General features: G+C 42.7%; 2 protein-coding genes across 3 annotated transcripts; both read right to left on the bottom strand.

Annotated features, from left to right (window-relative positions):
* Positions 1-206: 206 nt before the first annotated feature.
* Positions 207-2,243, bottom strand: LOC121635587 (E3 ubiquitin-protein ligase TRIM63-like). Its single transcript, XM_041978848.1, has 2 exons — positions 2,003-2,243; positions 207-1,509 (listed from the first exon to the last, which is right to left on the bottom strand). The coding sequence occupies exon 2, from the start codon at positions 1,371-1,373 to the stop codon at positions 330-332; it is 1,044 nt and encodes a 347-aa protein (XP_041834782.1). The 5' UTR covers positions 1,374-1,509; positions 2,003-2,243; the 3' UTR covers positions 207-329.
* A 4,511-nt stretch (positions 2,244-6,754) lies between these two features.
* LOC121635583 (atypical chemokine receptor 3-like) lies at positions 6,755-12,231 on the bottom strand. Of its 2 annotated transcripts, none has more exons than XM_041978840.1 (2): positions 12,077-12,231; positions 6,755-8,426 (listed from the first exon to the last, which is right to left on the bottom strand). In XM_041978840.1, exon 2 carries the CDS (start codon positions 8,408-8,410, stop codon positions 7,292-7,294), a length of 1,119 nt encoding a protein of 372 aa, XP_041834774.1. In that variant the 5' UTR covers positions 8,411-8,426; positions 12,077-12,231; the 3' UTR covers positions 6,755-7,291. The 2 variants fall into 2 exon arrangements, with proteins under 2 accessions (XP_041834774.1, XP_041834775.1); XM_041978841.1 differs by having other exon boundaries at positions 12,084-12,231.
* Positions 12,232-24,811: the final 12,580 nt, after the last annotated feature.

Genomic DNA, 24,811 nt, shown 5'->3' with positions numbered 1-24,811 from the left:
GTGTGTGTGTTGTGTGTGTGCTGTTCTGGAAAGCCTCCTCATCACCCCTGTCCTCCTCAGACAGGCGTGACGGGTTCCCAGCATGCCTAGCGGGGTGAAACTGGAGCCCTGCTCAGAAATAACCTGCAGCCTAAACAAGGCCATGATGCCTTCACTGACCTCTCACATATGGAACACTTGAGTGCTGCTAAAAACAGACACACATCTCAGAGTCAGGTCAAACTTTATTCACACGGTTCAGCAAACACACATCACAACATTCTAAAAGTATAAAAAGTTTCAGAGTTCGGTAACGGAGCGCGCGCCTGCCTGTGCGGCTCCCCATGCTTTCAGCTAGACTCCTGTTCCCCCTCTTGTGTGAAGTCCATGCGGGCCAGCAGCGCCTCCACCTCCCGTGTGTCTAAGCGTAGATGATCCATGGCCTCGAAGCCCGACTCGGGCTGCTTCAGGTGCGCGGCGCGCGCAGCCTGCTGCGCCTCGTCCAGCAGCTGCTTGGCGGAAAGCAGGAACTCTGAGGTGCCGCAACGGTCCATGGTCTGCCGCAGCTTCTCCTGCAGCTGCGTGCACAGCTGCATCTGCTGTCGGTACTGGTCCGCCAGCTCGCGCAGCACCGCCACCTTGCCGCGCTCCTCGCCGCTGATGCGCTCCAGCAGCGCGGCTTTCCGCTCCTCCAGGAGCGCGAACAGCAGGTCGCAGCTTTCGCCCAGCCGCCTACGCTGCCGCTCACCGCTCTCCTCCACCAGCCGGCGCGAGTCCTCCAGCTGCCGCGCGGCGGCCTGCACGCCCCCGTTCCGGGCCGCCAGCAGCTCCACGGCGGCGTGCAGCTCGCTCTTGCGGCTCTGGTAGACAAGGCGCAGCGGCGACACCTCGCAGTCCTTATGCTGACCGAACACCTTACACATGGAGCACGTGGGGGTCTGGCAGCTTACGCAGTAGATGTTGATGCGCTCATCCTCGTGCTCCTTGCAGCGCGGCTCCTTGTCGTCCTTGTCCTTGAGGGGAGGCTCCTCATCGTGGTCCCCGCGACTCTCCTGCTGCTGCTTGTAAATGTCGATGATGTTCTCCACCAGCAGGTTCCTCTGCAGCCCGTACACACCGTGGCGGTCCAGCACGACCTCGAAGCGGCAGGTGGGGCAGCGGAAGGTGCCCCCGGAGAAGTGATAGGGGTTCCTGGACTCGAACAGGTCGCTGGCGCAGCTCCGGCAAAGGTTGTGTTGGCAGGGCAGGATGACCACCGGCCTGGAGAACATGTCCAGGCAGATGGGGCAGCTCAGCTGCTTCTCCAGGTTCTCCATGACGCCGAGTGGCCGGACCAGATGATCTATGTGGATGTCCATGTCTGTGTTCTGTGTGGGGAGGCAGGGGGCCTGCATTTATACCCTGAGACCCCACCCCCTTCACTGCTCCTCAGACAGAAAATAACCACACAGCAGACCTAAACCTGATAAATAAGTCTTATTTATCACTGAACAAGCACCATGACCTCACCTGTAGTTTCACCTGTAGTTTCTGTCAGGATAAATAAACAGAAAAACAAAAATTGTTTACATGTGTGTGTTGTAAACATGTGACGTAACCACAGTAAACATCCTGTAACACTTCTACGAAATGTCCTCAGGACAGGACGTCACAGCAACAACAACAACAACAGCTGAGATAGATAGATAGATAGATAGATAGATAGATAGATAGATAGATAGATAGATAGATAGATAGATAGATAGATAGATAGATAGATAGATAGATAGATAGATAGATAGATAGATAGATAGATTGGTGTGAAAAGTGTTTGTTCTTATTTTTTGCATGTTTGTTACACTTAAATGTTTCAGGTCATCAAAAAATTTAAATGTTAGTCACTAACAGGCCACCAATTTACTCCACTAATACATCCATACAGTCACAAAATTCATTTAATGAGTGCCAAGAAATAAATTAGACTAGAATCCTTGTAAATCAAGACCAACTTTTATGTCAATTTAGGCAAAATTCCTGTGTTTACCTGTCGAGGAGAAATGTTGCCAGCTCTACATCCGTCTTTGGTCTCTCAGACGTCACCTTACAAAAGAGTCTCCAATATTGATCCTCGTTTTATTCTGTTTTTGGTCATTTGCTTTTTTAGCGAGATGCCAAAGCATTTTAGGTTTTTCTGAAACTATTTTCCGCTTCTTTTACTAGCTTCCATCCCTGAATGCTGCTGCTTTTTTGCCGACATAAAGTACCAAACGCTGCGTTGTTTGGCAACCATGGGGAGTCGCATGTGGTTAAGGAACCAGGAAGTAGGAAAGAGCTACTCAGTCCACCAAAGTTATTCCATCACGTAACTCTTATTTTGAAGGAGAAAAGCTTGACCAAACATTGTTCATGTAGAGAGACAGATTGTTTATAGGGAGGCTTCATTTCATCCCTTGCAACAAATGAGAACATTTTAAATTATTTTACTGAAAAAATGCTACTTATTTAGCCTTTAGACTAGGGTTTTTTTTTTGTAGTGTGGAGTTTTGGGTCTGATGTTTGTTAAACTTGCAGGAATAATAACAAACCGGATGATTAACTTCTTGCTGGTCTTCTTGTGACAGGACAGCCCCGGCCCGACAGCACTGGTATCTATTTCCAGCTTGAAGGGAAGGGACAAGTCTAGAGCGGTGAGCAAGGTCAATGTAGGGAGTATAGTTCATTAAATTCCTTATAGCACTCTGCTGTGTAGCCATCTGGACCTGGAGGCTGGTTTACTTGCACCTTTTTAAATTCCACTCCAGTTCTGTCAGCGGCCAGATTTTCATTTTGTCCTCGTGTAGCGGGGGGAGTTTTAGAGAATTTAAGAAAGTGTCAGTTTCAGCTATAATTCCTGGAATTTTACAATATAAAGTCTAATAAACACCTGAAACTCTTCCTGAATTTCAGTTTGTTCAACTTTTCCTTTTACTCTTGTTTTTGATGTCTAATCCTATAAATTGTATTTTCTGACCTCATATTTTATTTCCAGGGATTTGGATCCACTTTGATAATTCTTTTTTTTCAAGAACATTCGATTTTTCTCCATTTCCAGTGTAGCTAAATTTTTCATTTCATTCTTTAGATATCATCTAAGACGTTTTCCTCTGACCTGAGCTGATGTTGTCTAATGCTTTCTTTATCTCTTATTTTTCTTCTTATGTGACACAAATACTATAATTTTCCTTCTTAGCACAGCTTTTAAACAATGATGGGGGGTGAATCATCATTGTGAATCATTGAGTAAACTGGAATTAAACTTACATGTGGTGTTCTTGGTTGTAGACAGACAAGTAGACAGGTCCAGCAAGGGTATACTTAATCTCCCCCACATGTCAGTAGCCCTCCTGTTTCCATCATTTTCACCATTTTCTGAAAAAACAGCATCTTCCTGGAGGTGTGTATATATTCAACAAAGTAACTGATTTACCATCAATCTACCTTCTTTATCCATAATTTAAAAACATTTTCAAAGTGTAGCCTATAGACAGCAGCTCCTCTGCGTGTCCTGATCTGTACGATGAGCAGAATAAACCCAGCCTCTGAAGTTAGGGTTTCCTGTACGACGCAGGCCTGCTCTTTCTTCAGTTTAGTTAAGATTTTATTACGTTCGATAGAATTTAATAACCCGTTAACATTAGAGGAAATTAACCTCGCCATTGGCCATAAATATTAAAGTGTCTAAATATTATGGAGATGAACAAATAAAGATTTATCAGCTCCCTGAACAAAGCCTGGCACAGGTCGGACTCCATCACATGTCCGGGGATCATTGAGAAATCCTGGAGTGCTTTCACCTTGGCCGGGGTGTTTCCATGGAAACCTGACTCAGCCCCTTCTTTCCCTTTTTGTTCTCTAGGCGTTTCCATGCCTGGAGCTACTATGGTCGTCATGGAAACCCTGCAGAATGAGGCCCCACTCATTGAAGATTTCGGCTCTGGCCACTGAGCACGCTGAGTCCGCCAGTCTGTCTCGTTTCCGTCTCAGTCTGAGGTTTTAATGAACAAAATTACAGCTTTTAAAAATTAAATTACATTTAAATTATTTTATTGATCCCAGAAGGAAATGACACATTTTTGTATCTAATACCACTAATTCAAATTTAGCTCCACACAGATTTTAATCTCTTTTTTTTATCTGTTCACAGATTTTTTTAAAAGTGCCAACATTACTAATAATTTTCTGTATGCCAAACATTAATTTCAGGCACAGTTTATGGGGAAAATGCTCAGAAGACGAACATGTGGACAAAGTCCTTAGATAGCTTAACCTAAAGTCACAAGAACTACAAGAATCCCAACTCTGTGCAAACTTAATGGACAAGATATTCACTAATAGTACTGAACAGAATATGATGAGTAACATACTAATCAATGACATTAGTGACCACTTAGCTGTGTTTCTATATTTTGATGTCAATAATGAGAGGAAGTTATTTATAAGAGACAAACAGGAAATATTTATTGATCAAAATGATTTGATGTCAGATGTTTGGGAGGATGTGGACATGGCAAATTTATCGATATGTGTAGATTATTATAGGATTTAAAAAAACGCAATTAAAGTAATTTAAAAAAGTTATAAATATAAAACTTGTCCAAGTTTAACTAAGTTAAAAACAAGTTAACAGAAATAATAAGAGCTAGTGAAATATAGATGACAGGAATATGTCAGATGAGAATAAGAATGATATAAAAGGTGTCTGGGACACATTGAAGAAGCTAAGAGAAGGTGGGTCAAATACAATGATGCATCCAGGATATTTTACTGGTAACCATGGTGATAATTATGATATTCTACAGTCATTTTATGATTTGAATGAGGTAGTTCATTGTCATGGTTCCTGTGTTGGGTTTTGGTCTGCTCTTTGGTTTGTGTTATATTTTGATCTTGGTTTGTAGTCTGGTGTCGTGTTTAGTTTCTGTTTAGATCCTGGTTTGGGTTTTGGGTTTTGTCATGTTAATTTCAGTTTTCCTGTTTCCCCCCCTGTGCTCTGTAGTTTCTGGCTTGTTAGTTCACCTGGTTTGATTTCTCATTTACGTCCTCTGTGTACAAATACCCGATGGTTTCAGTTCTTCCCTGTCAGATCCTTATGGTTTATCCCTGCCATGTGTGGTTCCTGAGTTTTGGAAATAAACCTGCCTCCTGCCTGTGTTTGGGTTCTCACCTCCGCCACCACACAACAGTTAACAGAACAAATAACTTTTTTGTGAATGTGGGACCAGAGATGGCAGCAAAGATTTCAGGCCAAGGAATACGCCGTGTGTGGAAGGCTGGTGGAGAATAATCCTCCCTCTATCTTTCTCTCAGCAGTGGATGAGCTGGAGGTTAAATCAGCTGTTAAAATCTGTAATAAATTCTCTAGGGATTGTGATGGCATTGATACAGCGCTGGTTAAGAGAGTTATCAATGCCATCTCAAGACATTAACTTACATTTACAATTTATCCTTCCAGACCGGCTAATTTCCACAGAAAATAAAAATAGCTAAAGTAAAAACCATTAGTCAACCCGGGTACTAGCATCGGGGTAGTGGCACTGAACTGGATCACCGGTTATCTGTCTGAGACGACCATTTGTAAAAAGTAAGTAAACATATGTCCGAGTGTATGGAGATTACTTGTGGGGTCCCCCAAGGGTCAGTATTGGGTCCTAATTTATTTAACATATATAAATGACACAATTCAAGTCTAAATGACTGAAATTAAAACAGTTTGCTGATGATACTGATGTATTCTACTCTGGAAACAATTATAGTGACATAAGTAATATTATACATAATGAATTAAATAAATTAAAAATATGGATGGATAGTTATAAATTATTATTGAATATAGACAAAACTAAGGTAATAATAATTGTCATTATAAAAAGGAAGATAATATATAAAAAGTGATAATGTAATGCCTGAAAATGTAAAGGAAATTAAAGTCCTGGGTGTTATACTATCAGACACATACAAAACAAAGTAGCAGCAAACGTGGCAATTATAACTAAAATAAAGCAGCTTTTAGACTAGACTAGTATTGCTCACTAGTTTTTCCATATTTCGCCTGCTGTACAGAGATCTGGAAAACTATTATTAAAAAGCTCTTTACTCACTGTCAGTACTGCAGAAAGAATGGTCCATATCAGACATAAAGCCAGGCTTCTAGATCACACAAATTCTCTTTTTTTTTTTATTTTACAATCAATGTTAAACTCAGGAACTGGTTCATTATCATCCAAAACAGATCATGCATAAAGTTAAAGTTAGTTAGTTTACTACCACTCAGCATCCAAAACCTTTTTTTAGCCAGAGTTGAGGGTCATAATTTACGGGGAAATACAATATTTAAAATGCACTTGGTGAGAAGCAGCACATAAAATGTGTCATAAAAAAAACCCCATCGCAAATAAGTCACACTGGACTATAAGTCGCATTTATTCAGACATTTATTTCACAAAATCCAAAACCAAGAACAAACATTTAATCTGGAAGGCAAGTTATTGAACTGCACTACAGCACACAGAACGACAGGCTAAACATGTGTTGCGTATGTTCCCGTAACACCAGGGTTTCCTCCAGGATTCATTTAAAATGTTTGGGAGAGAACTAGTCTCCCTACTACACTTAATGAACAGCTGTCTGAGAGAAAGAAAGAAAATGTTTACATCACATATGGCATTTAATGACACCTAGACTGCCACATGCACAACCCCGCCCTGACACTGACCAAGTTTCAGGTTAACTATGAAATAACCGGGTCAGTTGTTCATCGCACATAAAGACACAGACTCAGCCAAACTATGAAACTATGAAAAAAGTGTGACTTATAGTCCAGGAAATACGGTAATTATCAGGGTTTCTTTCAGAGATTTTCCCTGACCATCAGTGGGTTTTTACTTCTTCTGATCTTCAGTTTTCTGTTACTTAGGGAGAGCTCCGACACTGACTATGTCCCTGAGAGAAACCTGGAATTTTCCTTCATGTTGATTAAACAACATTCCTGTTCTCACAGAGATGGATTTAGAAAGTGGGAAGAAAACCACAGAATGGAAAACTTAGTTCAGCTGAAAACGTCCTGTTTGGCTTCTCTTTAATCGCATTCTTCACCATGTTCCTCAAAGGAGTCTGAAGAACCAACCTCTCCTATCCTGCAGTCTTCAGCTAGTGTTGGACCATCTACACTGGACCGGGTTCTCCTGGTCCAAACCCAGCTGGTGCAGCATCAGACCAAAAAGGTCTTCATGAGGATGAGGCAGCAGTTTTTCCTGATGAAGCTCAGTGTGGAAGATTTGAAGGATCACTGAAGTCTTTAAGAGTTCTGAGGAGTCTCTTTCAGGAGACCTCCCGCTGGACCTCCGCTGTTATCCATTGCAGAGTATTCAGTCTCTGAAGCATCCACAAGCCTGGCCAGCCCCGTCTTGGTGGAGTACTTGAAGATGAAGGCCTTCATGAGGTGGTAGCGGTGGCTCCTGCTGAGGAGGTTGTAGAGGACGGGGTTGATGCAGCAGTGGAGGAGCGACATGCCCTGCGTCAGGTGCAGCGCCACGTCCAGGAAGGTCTCCAGCCGGCAGGTGAAGGGCAGGATGTGGAGGAGGGTCAGCGTGTCCAACAGGAGGACGCCGTGGAACGGCAGCCAGCACACCAGGAAGACCAGGATGTAGCTGAGGACGAGCCGCCGGCCAACATGGCGCTCCTGGTCCGCAGCGGGGCCAATGGCCGCCGCCAGGAGCAGATAGAAAACAGCAATGATAGGAAAGGGAACGGCAAAGCCGAGCACAAAGAAGCTCAGCTGCACGGCCACCATCCAGTTCCTGGGGTTGGTGGACGGGAATACCGGCCGACAGACAGCGCCGTCGTGATGCGCCGACTTCACCGCCTGCAGGAAGTAGAACTCAGGAACAGACGCAGCCAGCGCCACCAGCCAGACCAGAATGCAGACCAGCCGTCGCAGCATCATCTTCCTGCGGCCGTCGGGTGTTTTGGCGAGCAATGAGACGGATAGGTAGCGGTCCACGCTCATGCAGGCCAGGAAGAAGATGCTACTGAACAGGTTGATGCTGAAGACCATGTGGGCCAGTTTACAGACCGCCTCTCCGAACGGCCACAGACCACCCCGCAGCAGCGAGCTCACCCAGACCGGCAGTGTGGCTACCACGAACAGGTCGGCCGCCGCCAGGTTCAAGATGTACAGGTCTGTCTCTAAGCGCTGGCAGTGCAGGGTGACCCAGATGACCAGGGCATTGGCAACGAGGCCCACCAGGAAGATTAAGATGTAGAGGACGGACAGAACATGGAGGAGGGCGGCATGACCGACAGAGCCTGAACATATCAGCAGCTCCACCCGGGTCTGGTTTGAGGGATCAGAGGTCAGGTTCAGGTCCTCCCACAGCTCCATGAGGTCCGTCAGGTCAGTGGTGCTCAGACTCATGATGAACAGGGTCTACCTGGAAGACAAGAAAAGACCAGTCAGACCACAGCAGGACCTGATCCACAGGGCTTAGAATGGGATCCACAAGTCCCTAGACCTGGATCTGGATCAACAAGGTTACAGGCCCAAATCCTACACCTGGGCCTGGATCCAAGAAGCTATGGGCCCAGATCATGGACCTGGAAATGGCGGGCATATGGGTAAGATCCTGGATTTGGAATCAGATGGCTGCAGGTTCAGGTCCAGACCACTGGTTTCACCTCCATCTCTGCTTCATTGACTACTAGGTCTACAGACATGGGAGGAGGTCTGTGGGAAGAGGTCTATGGAAGTGGGAGAGGATTGGTGGAAGTAGGAGGGGGTCAGATGAAGTGGAAGGGGTTCTGTGGAAATGGGGGTGTATGTGGAAGTGGGAGGGGGCTGGTAGAAGTAAGATGGGGTCTATGGAACTGGGAGGGGGTCGGTGGAGGTGGGTGGAAATTTCATGGTCCATCTCACCTCCAACAAGACCAGGAGATGCTGACATTGATGTAGAGTCTCATTATTTTCTAGTTTACTGTAATGGTTTCTGTTCTTCTCGGAACTGGTTTTTCCTTTAACCCGTTTCTGACCAGGACCACTTGGTGAAGCTAACGAGGCCTGAACTCAGTGCGAGTTCTGGGTCCTGAGGCAGACAGACAGACCCGGGATCACAGATGAGTTGTATTTAAACATAATAAAAGCAGAGCATGAGGGGAGTAGTCCAATAATAGCTTTAAAGATGAAAATGCAGCAGTGGAGAAGCAGACAGGGACAGCCTACCGACCTTACCAGCATGGTACACAGAATCCAGCTTTTGTAAAGAGGCTGCAGCGGCATCCGTGTAAAGTTCATGTCCATAGTCCAACAATGACAAAAAAAATGGGCAGCAACCAGCCCTTTTTTAAAGTAATAAAATAAAGACATTATTTGTGTCTAAAATTTACTAAATATACACTACCGTTCAAAAGATTGGGGTCACTTCCCTACTGAATCCCATGGCAAAGTGACCCCAAACTTTTGAACGGTAGTGTATAATTTAACTAATTTATTAAAAATAAATAAATAAGTGAATATTTCATGTAAATCATTGGCACAGATTCCAGCATCAATTTTTCTCATTTAATTTAAATAAATTAACATGAATAAAAATTCTATTCTTATTTTATGACATTACGAATATTAAAAGACTTTAGTAATAATTTATAATAAAAATAAAAACAGCCCAATAACTTAAACTTCAAAATGATTCATGATCAGTTAAAACTTGTAAATCTTTATTTAAACTTCAATAAAAACTAAACAGTGACCTACTGGTGACAACTCTGAGGCCTTCAGTTGGTCCACAGACGACATCTTTTACTCTATTTCTGACTAATCAAACACAATTTCCTCCGATGCAACACCTCCTGTCAGATGCATCCATCAGCAGCTCCAGTCAGGTCATTGATTGGTTGATTGATGTCCTCAACATCAGCTGATTCAGCGTGGCTCTCGGCTGATTCAGCGTGGCTCTCGGCTGATTCAGCGTGGCTCTAGGCTGATTAAGCGTGGCTCTCGGCTGATTCAGGGTGGCTCTCGGCTGATTAAGCGTGGCTCTCGGCTGATTCAGGGTGGCTCTCGGCTGATTCAGGGTGGCCTTCGGCAGATTCAGCGTGGCTCTAGGCTGATTAAGCGTGGCTCTCGGCTGATTCAGCGTGGCTCTCGGCTGATTCAGCGTGGCTCTAGGCTGATTAAGCGTGGCTCTCGGCTGATTCAGCGTGGCTCTAGGCTGATTAAGCGTGGCTCTCGGCTGATTCAGGGTGGCTCTCGGCTGATTCAGGGTGGCCTTCGGCAGATTCAGGGTGGCCCTCGGATCAGCGTGGCCCTCAGCCGACCCGTCTGCACACTGAGACAGATGGACTCCATCAATAATAAAAGTTTCATTGATCTTCTAGAAAGAGGCGTTATAATGTTCCAGATGTTGTCTGGCTGGTCTGAAGATTCATTCAGAGATGATGACTTCCTGTCTGCCCACTCAGAGGAGGAGGAGGAGGAGGTTATGCTGCTCCTGCAGCTTCAAACAAAAACTCCACAGGAAGCTTCAGACTGAAAGGTCACGACCTTCAAATAAAACTTTACTGCAGAGCTGAAACAAAGAGACCAAGCTGCTGCTCCAGCATCTAGAACCTCTGACCCCATGACCCCATCGATGAAGAACCAGGAGGAGGAGGAGTCTGTATTTATTTACTCCTGACAGGAACCACCAACTCTGGACCTCTTGGGCCACCGTCCTGCAGGATTTAGATGTTTCCTGCTGCAACACACCTGACCCAAATAAAATGGATCTCCAGCAGCTTGTTTCAGGTCTCTGCCAGCCTCTTAATGAGCCTTTCACTTAAAAACAGGTGAGCTGCAGCAGGGAAACATCTGAGGTCACCAAGCGGTCCGGAGCTGAAGATCCCTGCTATAGATCATTGAACAACGACGATGATGATGATCAGCAGCATGACCCCGCTAAGACTGATGGACCTTGTTAGGACTATTTTAGGGGGACTACAGCTACTTAATCAGTCTATAACTTATAGAGACGAGGATGAGGAGGAACTGAGTAGGGGACAGATGTTTGGAGGGGAGGATAAAAAGATGTGCATCAACAGCAGCACATGTCATTTCTGAGATTTTCTGAAAATTTCATCAAAATCTTTCCATAACTTTTTGACTTATGTTGCTAACAGACCAACACACAGGAACACCTACACCCACACCCGCTTTGGTGGAGCTGATAAAAACTACGTGCTCAGACCTCAATGTGGAGGAACAAAAAAAAAAAATCTTCCTCCCACCAGAGGAGGAAGATCAGACCCCGGACCAGAACATGGAGGAGGGAGACCCTGACCTGGCATGTGGTCGCAGAGCTCCAGCTGTCCCCTCCACCAGCGTTCGGGTTCTGACCGAAGCTCAAAGCGACACCATCAGCAGCATTAATGTCATGCATGATGACATCATCGATGATGACAGTAATGATGAACTTACAGACATCAGAGATGTTTGGTGTGAAGTGAAATAGACGTGCGCACACGTGGATCAGGTTACATACAGGTTTTCCCTCAACTTTGCTTTCATACATCACAACTTTTGTGTGGGGTTTGATTCCTCACAGCAGGTTCCTGGTGTCCAGGAGGACCTTCTGCTCCATCCATGCAGACTCTCAGGAGCATCATTCAGCAGATGGTCGGTGATCAATACTCAACTGTGATGACACCACTTCTCTCTCTGAGCTCCCTGAACGCACCACCTCAAACACAAAGTACTACTAAAACCGGCTGACCTCTGAGCCATCTCAGGTTCGGACCAAGAAATGGATCAAGTCTGACCCGTTTCAGAAGGTATCGCTGTTATTCAGAGGACACATCTCAGACCGCCAGCCTGCGGAACCGGGCCGGTTCTGTTCTTACAGATACAGCGGAGATTAACTGGTTCGGTTTCATGTCTGCAGGCCGAAATTTTTATCCGGACCTCATGAAACTAGCGGCTCTTCACTGCCTCTCTTCAGCCGTCTGAACCTGCCGATCCAACCCGGACCTGCGGGTCCCACCTGGTCCTGCAGCTCTAACCCGGACCTGCGGGTCCAACCCGTAAAAACTGCGCTGTTCATTGCCTACTTACAACTTACGACAGGTCCAGCAGAAAACGTAGGTCCGGTGGTCCAGCAGTCCGGTGCGGGTCCAGAGGCGGGTTAAAGTCCACGGAGAGCGGCAGTCTGATCAGGACTGAAAGATCCTCCTGCGCGCCACCGACAGTTGAAGAAACGCCCACGGAGGAGGTCCCGCGCGCCTCATTTACTGTGTGTCAGTTTTTGTTTTTAGTTTTTGTTGTTTTAAAGGGACCTTGTGTGAGAATTTCCATCTTGTGGAAACTGCCAAAATAAAAAATAAATACATATAAAAATGGTTCAATAAACAAATTAATGCACTAATAAATTATACAGAAAATGTAAGAAAAAAATTTTCCATCAAGAAACCTATAAAACATGACATATTTATACTTAATTTATATTTAATTTCAAATTAACTTTGTTAATATCCCTTTTTATTTAATTTTCATTGTCATTTTTAGCTAATTTTAAATTTATTTGGTGATTTTTTTTTATTCTTTTTGCCGTTATTTTTATTTCTGTATCAATTTTTGTGTTATTTGCTTTATATTTTCTCATCCCCAAAGTTATTTATTCCTGTATTTTATTTTCAACTAACATTTATTTATTTAGACTTTTTTGTTTCAGTCAACTTTACGTCCTCAATATTTTCAATTTTGCATGTTCTTCCTCTTTTTTCTAACATTAATTTCTGTATGCATTTCTGCCTCATGTGATTCATTATGCCTTTGAAGGCGTAACTTGGGCCAGATCTTGGCCTATTGGTCAGTCAAGACCAGTGATGCCACAGATTACTTGAAAAAGTAATCTGACCACTGATTACTGATTACTTCTTTAAAAAGTAATCTAGTTACTTTACTGATTACTAAGGTTTAGAAGTAACTAAGTTAGATTACTAGTTACTTTATGAGTTAAAACCCCCCAAACAAAAAAATGACAATCGATTTTTTTTCGCATATACTTTACTGAAAGTGCATTAGTTACGAATGGTGACTTTACAATGTTTTGCAACTTGTAACTTTTAATTGTTTTTCACCTTCTATGAACATAGTCAGTCTCTTATTAACTTTGTAAATCATTCAGTGCTTCTTCCCTACCATCATATACATTAATTCAAATGAATAACAATAAAATAAAGCAACATCTCTCGTTAAGCATAAGACAAATCTGCATTATGTTTTACGTTTACACATGAGAAAATAATGAAATAGTAACGGACTTATTAAAAAAAAAAATCAATTCGGTTTGGAATAGGTTCTGATGAGGGAAGTGGAGAGGCGGACCTCCCATCATGCACCAGGGTAATACGTTTCTATATCATATTTTTTTCTAAAGTCATGTGCAGTGAATGATTTGTGTTTGTCGATTTAAAAAAGGTCAAGTTTCAGCGAAGAAAGGTAGCTGCATGCTTACGAGTACATAAAATTTCTGTACCACCGTTAATGAGAAGGTGTGTTGAGTTAGATAAATACACTTTCGTCCACGGCGCTTGATTTCAAATCATATGTGAAAGGAGTGGGGAGTGCCGAAGTAACGCAGGACGAATATGAAGAGTAACGGTAATTTGATTACATTGTAGGACATCCTAACGCGTTAGATTATATTTTCTTAAAATATGTAGTCAGATTACTGTAACGCGTTACTTTGTAACGCGTTACTGGCATCTCTGGTCAAGACTGAGCAGATCCAGGCTGTTAGTGCAGGCAGAGCTTCCTGCATGGCTGCAGAAATGTTTGAAATTCAACAGGAGGCTGTACAGGGGATCGTCTCTTTTAGCTGAAAAATCACTCACAGATGACTCTTTACTTTTTGGTGTGGATCAGTAAGTAAGAGGCAGTTCCAGCTGCAGACCTGCAGAACAGGCTGGAGGTTCTGGTGAAGCTGGGTGTGATGCTCAGAGAACGTTGTCTGGATCATTGAGATGAAAACTGTTTTAATTGTTCCGTAAACGTCCTCTGAAGGTCGCAACTAAATTTCATAGAAGAAAAACGGCTTCTCTCGGATTGTAGAGAAAATCCAGCCTTCATTTAATTCTATCATATAAGTTTTCCCTCACTTGTAAGGACAGATATACAGGAAAATAAATTCAGCTACTTTCTGGTTATTTGATTAATCAATAGAGTGCTCGTTGTCCAGTTACAGCGGTCAGGACAGGGCACACTGACCGAATGCAGGGACCTTTTTCCGGCTGCATCTCTCAGCTGTTCCTGTTATCAATATTCGCTGCGACAGTAAAAACAGCAGCTTCACTAGATGTGTATGGGGTCCCAAGTGTAAAATTCAGGATAAAAGTTGTAGCCGACACATTTTTTTAATCATTTATCTCATTCTCACATTTTTCCTAAATTTAACAAAACTGTTAACCACATATATAATTGTCAAATAGAACATCTAAATCTAAATTATAAATCTAAATGTTATATCTAAATGTTAAATCTTATATGTAAATCCTAAATAATCTTAAGCTAAATTTTTTATCCAAATATTAAAATGTAAATCTAAATGTTTAACATAAATTTTTCTAATATATGCTAATTGACCCCGCCTCTTTTAACCCCAACCAGTAAGCTAGTAGGGAAACACTTGCGCGCGCGCGAGCAAACACACGCACACATACACACAGGCGCTCACACACACACACACGTCTTTACTGTGAATGTCTTTCTGTAGAACATGGCTGGTTCTCTCCCAGCAGTGGAGATCATTGCAGGTGTACGAGCTGCACTTCAAAGTACACTTCCAACTCAACCACTCACACCATTAACAGTAAGATGTCTATATTTATTTTCAACTTTTTAAACATCTTGCAGACATTTGAGCTCTTTAGTTGATCTTCAGACCATTCTGTTGAAAAGGAAACTTTTCCAAGAAGACCAACCTAAGCTAATCTGGTCCCAGTTTCTCCTCTGGGTATGAAAAAGATGCTTCCAGAGAAAAAGGAAAGCATACAACTTCTTTTGTATAATGGCTACAGTTTATTCAAGTAAGACATAATCTGTGATACAGATGCTGTGTCACAATGAGCTTCAAAAGCAACCTCAATCATTTTTAAAACTAGATTTATTCATATTTTCACATTTTTCCAGACTTCAAACTGAACTAAACTGATTAATCTGCCTCCAAGTCGGCATCAGAATGGAAGAGTGATCCTGTAAAGAGGCAAACGCGTTTTTCATGAACAGGCATGTGCACGCTGTAGATCAGGGCTATTCAGCTCGGTCCCAGGAGGCAGCAGTAATGGATCCACAGCCTATAAATTATGTGCAACGACTTCTTCTATTCTATAGTCATTTAGCAGATGCTTTTATTCAAAGCGACTTACATTTGTCAGTCAGGTGTGTTGGAGCAAGGACACACTGAAGTAGTAGCCCTAATACAGACTATCAGTGAAAGGCAAAGATAAAGAAATAAAGTAGTAGCTCGTAGATGTTGGGCTCTTACCCTGACCTCTGCTGACCTGGATCCGTACCAACTTCGATGTCGATGGAGAAGGTATCGGGACACAACACCTAGTGTCCCGTTGGTCATCCAGGTGAAGAGGCCACTTCCGTGGCATCCCAGCGCCACTTACAGCTCGCCCCTCTGGCTCTGGAGGTCGGCCCAGAGACTGAGCAGACAGCAGATTTGGCTCCAGAGGTCAGCCTGGAGGCCGAGACGACTGGAGCTGGATCTCTGTTGGGCTAAGCAGCATCCACCCAAAGACAGGTCCTGGCACCAAAGGCAGAGGAGGTGCAACCTCCTCGGAGGCGTGAACCACTAGAGGCAGAGGAGGAGCAACCTCCTTGGTGGCTGGAACCACAGAAGGCAGAGGAACTTCCTGACCCGTGATACCCTCCTAAACGTGAACTAGAAGAGGAGGAGGAGCGTCCCACCCGGTGGAGCATGGACTCGAGCTGGAGACGTGGACCGTGGAGCTGGTTGTGACACTGGGTGTCATGGAGCTGACAGGTTTGGACTCAGAAAAAGGCTCAGAATCCCTGGGATGGGTTACAAACATTTATTTGTACACAAATGACAGAATGTGCAATCCGGTCTTCTCTATGGTCTGGCTTCTGTGGATATAGGCGACAGGAGTTAGGAGGCAGGGAGTAGCAGGTGACAGTGCGCTATTGTTCGGGCTGACGTACCAGCAGAGTAAGATCCAGCAGGTGAAGGAGGATTGTCTCAGGATCAGGGTCGAGGGAATCCAGGGAAGAATCCGTTGCATGGTGTGGGAGAAGCTGCTGAGCAAAGAGGTTAGAAGGTGGATAATAAACCACAGGTCGGACTGCTGACCAGGCTGACAGCGTGGAGTCCAGAGAATCCTCGTGGGAGCAAGGAGAGTTGAGTCTGTGATCCGATATCTAGGTCCAATAATCAATTCCAGAGGTCTGAGAGCCAGGAGATCCAAACAATCACAAGCAGAGTACCAAACAGGGGGCAAGCGGAGGCGAAAACCAAATTCAGGCAACGGGGTCAACGACAGACAGGCAGACAAATAAAGGCTGGATACGTACAGGGATGAACCAAGACGATCTGGCAGGTAAGAGTTGAAACAAGCAGGTATATAAAGCGCTCCGGGCAGGTGGAGCTCATAAGCAATCAAGCCTGAGTGATGGGAAGATGCCTTCAGGGCAGCTGGGAAAACCGGGCTCCGTACCACGGAGCACGACACTGGGGGAGAAGACCTGGGTGCTGGTGTGGAACGCTGCAGAGCTAATGGCGACACTGGAGACATGAGGCGTGGAGCTGGTAGCGACGGTGCAAGGTGAGGTAGTCTGGAGATTCGGCTCCGTCTGGCCACCACCACAGTCCATGTAGAACACTGAGGCATGGGTCTTACAGGAGGCGTCCAGATCGCCAATCTGAACCCCCAGAAGGCCGACCTTTCTGGAGAATCGTCTGTCAGGTGGCACACCACTACAGCGAACTCACCAGTTATGCTGAAGTGATGTAAAGGTGGCCCGCTGGGTCCATGTGTGGCCAGTTCATTCCATCAGGGAAGCCATGGATGTGAGGGCCCAAATGCAGGCTTACGAAGCAGACCAGTGCAGTTAAAAGGTTTAATAAAGTTAAACTACATAACACAATATCATGGACATGGTATGGCATGGACTAACTAAACTAAAGCAGGAAACAAACAATAAACTGGCAAGGAGAACTTGAAACCCTCTGACTGAAATACACAGAAGAACAAACAAGAGAAGTGAAGAAAATGAACAATCAGACCAGGTGAGTTAACAAGTAGAAACCAAAAAATGTAGAACATGACACTAAATACAAGAAACCAAGATCTAAATACACAAGAAACAAAAATGTAAACCGTGAACTATGACAGTATGCTGTAGCTAAGGATTTTAAAAGAAATGATCCAGATTAAATTGAATTAAAGCTGTATGTCCTCAAGATAATTTCCATTCAGAGCCACTGCAGTTGTCATTATTCTACAGAGGAAGGATCCAAATGCTCATCTTCAGAAAAACAAAAGGTTCATAGAACAAAAGTATGGTGTTGGCAAAGGTAAAGCCCAAAGTAAAGGCAACAGATGTGGGATCAATACCACAGGAAGAGTAATTATTAATGGACTGGACAGTGACTGCAGCAACTGGGCTTTAAGCTGGAAAAGTGATGAGGTGACGAGCGACGTGTTCTTCCACCCCGTTAGGGGAGGAGAAGCCGAGCGAGATCAGGGAAGTGCGGGTGAAGCCAGGGAAGTGGAACCTGTGGATGTAATCCAACACTGTAATCCAGTGCTGCAAGCAGAACTCTGGACTCGTGCACAGAGCGAATGTCTGACGCTTGCTGGCAAACATCCAAACATGATTCTGAAATGACTCCAGCTGTGCTGCTGATCTGGATGAATGAAAGGGAAATTATACTCAGACACAAACACGACTTGCATATCTGTGAAACATGCTTGTTTGTCATGTCCACACACTTAATCTGAAGCGCAGGACGTCCGTCAGCCAGCACTTGTTGAGGACGAACTAGCAGTTTGTGGCATTTCCTTCTCTATCCACAGTTTTTATGCAGATCTTCAAAATGGTCATGATGACACAGCAAATTTGAAAGAGTTGTTTTTGGGGTGTTGATAAAATTTTAGCTAAAGGAGAGTTAATTTTACTCTTTCCAGTGTTACATTCCTTATATTTAACACTAAACAGGAGTGTCAAATTTAAGTGTTTCTAAATTTAATCTCTAAGTGTCATTATGCTAATATTAACTCTGAACTAGTCTCTCTAAACTCCCACAATCACTGTAACACCTGAAGTGTAAATTTGTTCACCCCCATCCAAGTAGCAGCACAGCATTTAACAGCCCACAGCCGATTTGCTGTCGATGTTGTGGGTAAGTAATTGGGTATTTTCTGTTTCTGTTATGAATTGATGAGTATTTCTCTCTTTGCATCTTGTCTTGTGTAAATGTGCTGCCCATTGTAGGATACACCTCAGCCACGCTAATCATTAATAGCCTTTTAATGTATAACATGTGTTGCATTTAGACACTGTGGTCCAAAGTAAATGACACGAAAAACGTTTGTTATGTTAGCTGTTAAATAAGAAACTGAAGTCAAAGCTAGTTAAAGCTGACTGAGGTTGTGTTAAGGTTGTGAAATGCTAGCATGACGTTATTTGTCGCAAGCTAACCGCATGGTCAAGGCTCGCCAGAAACGTGAGGAGATTTACTGCACCAAAAGTTAATCCTTCTGTTACTGAAACGCAGGAGATACTGGCAAAGGTGGAAAATGGAGGAGTGCAACAATACATCAAAGTTCCACAAAGCCAAGACTTCTTCCAGTTTCTTCAAGATGGTTTTTATCAAGTTTATTTTATGTAAAACAATCCACAAAGTGGTCTGTTTTCAAATGAAAATACTGAAAATGTTACAGCTCAGTCTAATTTTATTGTTTTGTTTTTTCAGACAAATTTGTTCTGCAGGCTCAACGTCTCCCTGAAGGCGCTTTGCTGAAGGATTCATCGCGCACCAAAGTCAGTGTGGACATATTTGATGAGCTGTTAAAATCTGGGGTCAAAAACGCCACAGTTGGATACAAACAGCAGCCAGTTATGAGAAATGTCCTTGATTTCTACTTTGAATAAATCAACTATAATCCTCCCAGCAGCGACGAACAGAAGAGGATCAGAAAGAGACGGATCCCAATGAAGCGAAGCAGGTAGAGTTTAAACCACCTGGCAAGTATGTCTGATTACAAATTTATTTTTAAAAGATCAATAATAACTGAAATTTGATCATGCAAGCCATAATTTCTTTTCCTAAAATATTTGCTCTGTGTGTGTGTGTGTGTGTGTGTGTGTGTGTGTGTGTGTGTGTGTGTGTGCATGTTTGAGCAGAAACATTACTGTTCCTTTAGAAGAAATATTTTTATTATTCGCAGTCACTTCATTTATTTACTTCTTGTGTTCATTATTCTCATCAATCATTCTTTCTTTGATTACATTTATTAAACATTATATATTTTACATTTATTTTGATCCACATTTATGTTTTATTCTTCTTATGAATTATTCTTTCATAACATCCGTTCTTTCTTTTCCTCTGAGAGCACCCTCCAGAACACAGAATTATCCTCTATCGATTATTATTATTATTAGTGTTATTATTATTAAATTATTAAATTGCAAAGTATTTTTCATTCATGTCTTTTCATTCATTCATAAATAAACAGACCCACGTGGACCTGAAGTGAAGCAGTTCTGAATTCAGCAGCTGAGTCTCTGCTGCCCTCTGCTCGCTGCTCTGGTCCATCAGTTAGAGATTTTGAACAGCACAAACAGATCCTGCTAGACTCAGACCCGCCTGGTAAACAGTCCGGTCTAGATCCATCATAGAACCAGACGGAGTTCTGGTTCCTGTTCTGAACTTTGTTAGCTTGTGTCACGGGTGCTCGAAATAAAAATTAATGAAAAGTCTGAAGATGAAACTAGAAGACCGACCTCTGGTGTTATGAACCACAACATGACATTCCAGTAAAACCAGTTAACCTCCAGAAGGGCCGTGTGGAAATCAACAACAACATGAAGAAATTTGGTGTTACACTTTTTTCATAAAAATGCAAAACAGATTTTAGTATTTTGTCATAAATGCATGTAAAGCTATGTTGCTTTGTCATATATATATATATATATATATATATATATATATATATATATATTAGGGCTGTCAAATGATTAACATTTTTAATCAAATTAATCACAAATTTCAAATCATTTCAAAATAAATAATCATTGGAGATTAGTGCCTCTATACCTAAAATCTGCCCATGTGTTCTTTATTGTATCAACAGAATAAGTTGATGCTACAAATATTTGGTGTTAACTGACCTTCTCTTGGGTAAACTTCAGATGACCGCTGTTCACGCTGTTCATTTACACCCTGGACTCTCTCTACTGCAGTACCACTCTTCTACAGGTGATCATAAACTCATCCTTCATAACGCAGACATATACAGGTCTTTCTTTTTTTCCTTCATTAAGCTGGTTGTGGTAATTAAATGCAGCATGTAATGTACTTCTTTATGTTGTTCTACATCATCTCTACCATGTTCTAGATCATAATTCAGAATCCATATATCATCATCTCACCAACCGTCTCCATGGTGATAATTTCTGTCCTGAAACCAGCAGATGTGACGACTGAAGTTAAACAGCCGACATTGATGAAGAAACTGTAATAAAACTGATAATCTGGATAAAAACAGCTTTTTCCTTTTATCATTGAAGTGTGAGTGTTTCTGCAGCAGTGATAGAAGTCCTACAGCAGCATCACCCAAAGTAAACACCTGCTGATAAAACACATCACTGGCTGCTTGTTTTACTGGTTTTTCTTCACTTATTTGCACTTTTTTCCTGGTCAGGGCTCCTGGCCCCCATCAGAACTTTTCTAGACCCGCCCCTGCACAGCTGAAGTATAAACCCTGTCTACCACCAGCAGCTACTGTGTTAGAGAAGGTCCTACCAACAACAAAACTTTGGGGTAAATATGTGGCGATGTGAAGGATGAACCACCAATTTCCTCCTTCTCAGCTGATCCATAAACAAACGCCACCAGAGAGAAAAGCCGATCAGCTCTTACCTAACTTCACCTAACCGGTAAAAGCGGGCATGTTAAACACCATCATTCTCCACAGAGGCGACGTCTATGTTGTGTTTACAGGGTGTGCAGAATTATTAGGCAAGTTGTATTTTTGAGGATTAATTTTATTATTGAACAACAACTATGTTCGCAATGAACACAAAAGACTCATAAATATCAAAGCTGAATATTTTTGGAAGTTGGAGTGGGGCTTTTTTAGTTTTAGTATCTTAGGAGGATATCTGTGTGTGCAGGTGACTATTACTGTGCATAATTATTAGGCAACTTAACAAAAACCAAATATATACCCATTTCACTTATTTATTTTCACCAGGGAAACCAATATAACAACTCAAAATTTACAAATATACATTTCTGGCATTCAAAACAAAAACAAATCAGTAACCAATTTAACCACCTTTCTTTGCGAGGACACTCAAAAGCCTGCCATCCATAGATTCTGTCAGTGTCTTGATCTGTTCACGATCAACATTGTGTGCAGCAGCAACCACAGCCTCCCAGACACTGTTCAGAGAGGTGGACTGTTTTCCCTCCCTGTAGATCTCACATTTGATGAGGGACCGCAGGTTCTCTATGGGGTTAAGATCAGGTGAACAAGGAGGCCATGTCATTATTTTTTCTTCTTTTAGACCTTTTCTGGCCAGCCACGCAGTGGAGTACTTGGATGCGTGTGATGGAGCATTGTCCTGCATGAAAACCATGTTTTTCTTGAACGATGCTGACTTCTTCCTGTACCACTGCTTGAAGAAGGTGTCTTCCAGAAACTGGCAGTAGGACTGGGAGTTGAGCTTGACTCCATCCTCAACCCGAAAAGGTCCCACAAGCTCATCTTTGATGACACCAGCCCATACCAGTATCCCACCTCCACCTTGCTGGCGTCTGAGTCGGAGTGGAGCTCTCTGCCCTGTACTGATCTAGCCACGAGCCCATCCATCTGGCCCATCAAGACTCACTCTCATTTCACCAGTCCATAAAACCTTAGAAAAATCAGTCTTATGATATTTCTTGGCCCAGTCTTGACGTTTTATCTTGTGTGTCTTGTTCAGTGGTGGTCGTTTTTCAGCCTTCTTTACCTTGGCCATGTCCCTGAGTATTGCACACCTTGTGCTTCTTGGCACTCCAGTGATGTTGCAGCTCTGAAATATGGCAAAACTGGTGGCCAATGGCATCTTGGCAGCTTCACGCTTGATTTTCCTCAGTTCATGGGCAGTTATTTTGCGCCTTGTTTTTTCAACACGCTTCTTGCGACCCTGTTGACTGTTTTGAATGAAACGCTTGATTGTTCAATAATCATGCCTCAAAAGCTTGGCAATTTTAAGAGTGCTGCATCCCTCTGCAAGACATCTCACTATTTTTGACTTTTCAGAGTCCGTCAAATCTCTCTTCTGACCCATTTTGCCAAAGGAATGGAAGTTGCCTAATAATTATGCACACCTGATATAGGGTGTTGATGTCATTAGACCACACCCCTTCTCATTTCAGAGATGCGCATCACCTGATATGCTTAATTGGTAGTAGGCTTTCAAGCCTGTACTGGTTGGAGTAGAACAACATGCATAAAGAGGATGATGTGATCAAAATACTCATTTGCCTAATAATTCTGCACACACTGTATTCTAGAGTCCATCCATAAAGCCAGTCGGCTAATCTTTCCCATCGTCCATTCCGCCATCATGACAGAGAAATGACGGATGTATGGGGCTTGTCATGTATACATTTAAATGTATATATAATAATCATAATAATAATAATAATAATAATAAATTGTATTTCTTGGCGCCTTTCCACACCCAAGGTCACCTTACACACAAAGAAAAAAGGAATTACCTTAGAGTTAAAAGTAAAATAATAATTTAAAAGATATTAGGATTAAAACAACATAAAACAAAGAGAAGAGTTATAGAGAGTAGGCCAGTTTAAACAGGTGGGTTTTAAGTGCAGATTTAAAAGATGGAAGAGAGACAATTTTCCGAAGCTCGGAATGGGAGTGAGTTCCAGAGCTGGGGAGCAACTGAAGGCTCTTCTCCCCATGGTGGTGAGACGGGCCGGGGGAACAGTAAGGTGAACGGAGGAGGATGACCTGAGAGTACGGGAGGGGGTGGCAATATGGAGGAGATCGGACAGATAAGGAGATTGCGAATACATATGAAAGTGAGGAGCAGTATCTTAAAGTTGATTCTGTGTTTTATTGGGAGCCAATGCAGCTGTTGAAGGACAGGGGTAATATGTTGAAAAGAAGAGGTGCGGGTCAGGATACAAGCAGCAGAGTTCTGGAGGAGCTGTAGTTTATGAAGTGATTTATTGGGTAGACCGAAGAGTTACAGTAGTCGATGCGGGATGTGACAAGACTGTGGATAAGGATGGCAGCAGCATGCGGAGTAACCAATGAGCACAGACAGTTGATGTTTCCAAGGTGGAAGTAAGCAGACCGAGTAATGCTGTTGATGTGGGCTTGAAAAGATAAGGTGCTGTCAAGAATGATGCCCAGACTCTTGAGGTGAGGGGGGAATGAAGGAACTGTCAGTGTTGATGGAGAAACTGTGGGACTTGGTTAGAGTGGAGGGCGTGCCGACAAGTAGAACCTCAGTTTTACTGCTGTTGAGTTTGAGAAGAGTGGAGGAGAACCGGAGGAGAACCATGCTTTGATTTCCTGCAGACAGTCAAAGAAAGAGAAAGGAGGATGAGAGGAGTACGGTTTGGAGGAGATGTAGAGCTGGGTGTTGTCTGCATAGAAATGGAAGTTGATATTATATTTATGGAAAATGTGACCGTTTCATTTCATTTATTAAGATCCCCATTAGCTACTGAGACATCAGTAACTATTCTTCCTGGGGTCTCCTCTATATTACATTACAAATTTTGTTATTTATTTATACAGCATGCACACCCACCCACATATACAAACACACACACAAAAACATATATATACATACATAGACATACACACATATGTACGAACAGCTCAAAAGAAAAGAAAGAAGAAAAGATATAGAAAACATTATTAATATTTACATAACCATAGCTCTTTTAGATTAGTCACTAGACATACTCCAATATTACCTATGTATGCTTTTTCATTATTATGTGTGTTGTGTAAACAAAAAGAGTTTAAGTTTCTTTTAAAAACATTTTCTGTTATTTTCCAGTAACAGGAATCCTGGCGGTCCATTCCATGCAACCATGGCCTGATAAAACACTGCTCGCTGAAACTGATTTGTTATACTTAAAGGCAGAGCACACCTCGTTCCACTGGTTTGTCTCGTGCAATAACTGTGTTGATCAGCAAAAAATTACAATTTCCTGTAAATAACTTCAGGACATTTTGTTAATATAATATTACGAATAAATGATAATAAAAATATTGCATTTCACAGTTAACCGTGCCAAATTACTGTGCATTGTGGTTGTGTTAGTTCTGTATAGACAACCCAAAACAATTTGTGCTGCTATATTCTGTGCAACTTGCAATTTATATAAATTATTTTCATTAATACCTGACCAAACAACTGATAAATAATCTAAATAAGATAACACCAATGATTGAACTAATCATTTGGTAAGCAGCTAAGGAATGAATTTCTTGCAATATCTGATCATTCCCATACTCCGACCCATTTTTTGCAATATATTATTTATATGGCTGTTCCAAGACA

The sequence above is a fragment of the Melanotaenia boesemani genome, chromosome 24 (genome assembly GCF_017639745.1).
Source record: "Melanotaenia boesemani isolate fMelBoe1 chromosome 24, fMelBoe1.pri, whole genome shotgun sequence".
Taxonomy (NCBI): Eukaryota; Metazoa; Chordata; class Actinopteri; order Atheriniformes; family Melanotaeniidae; genus Melanotaenia; species Melanotaenia boesemani.
The sequence above is the reverse complement of the archived record's forward strand: the minus strand, read 5'-3'. Positions and strand labels throughout refer to the sequence as shown.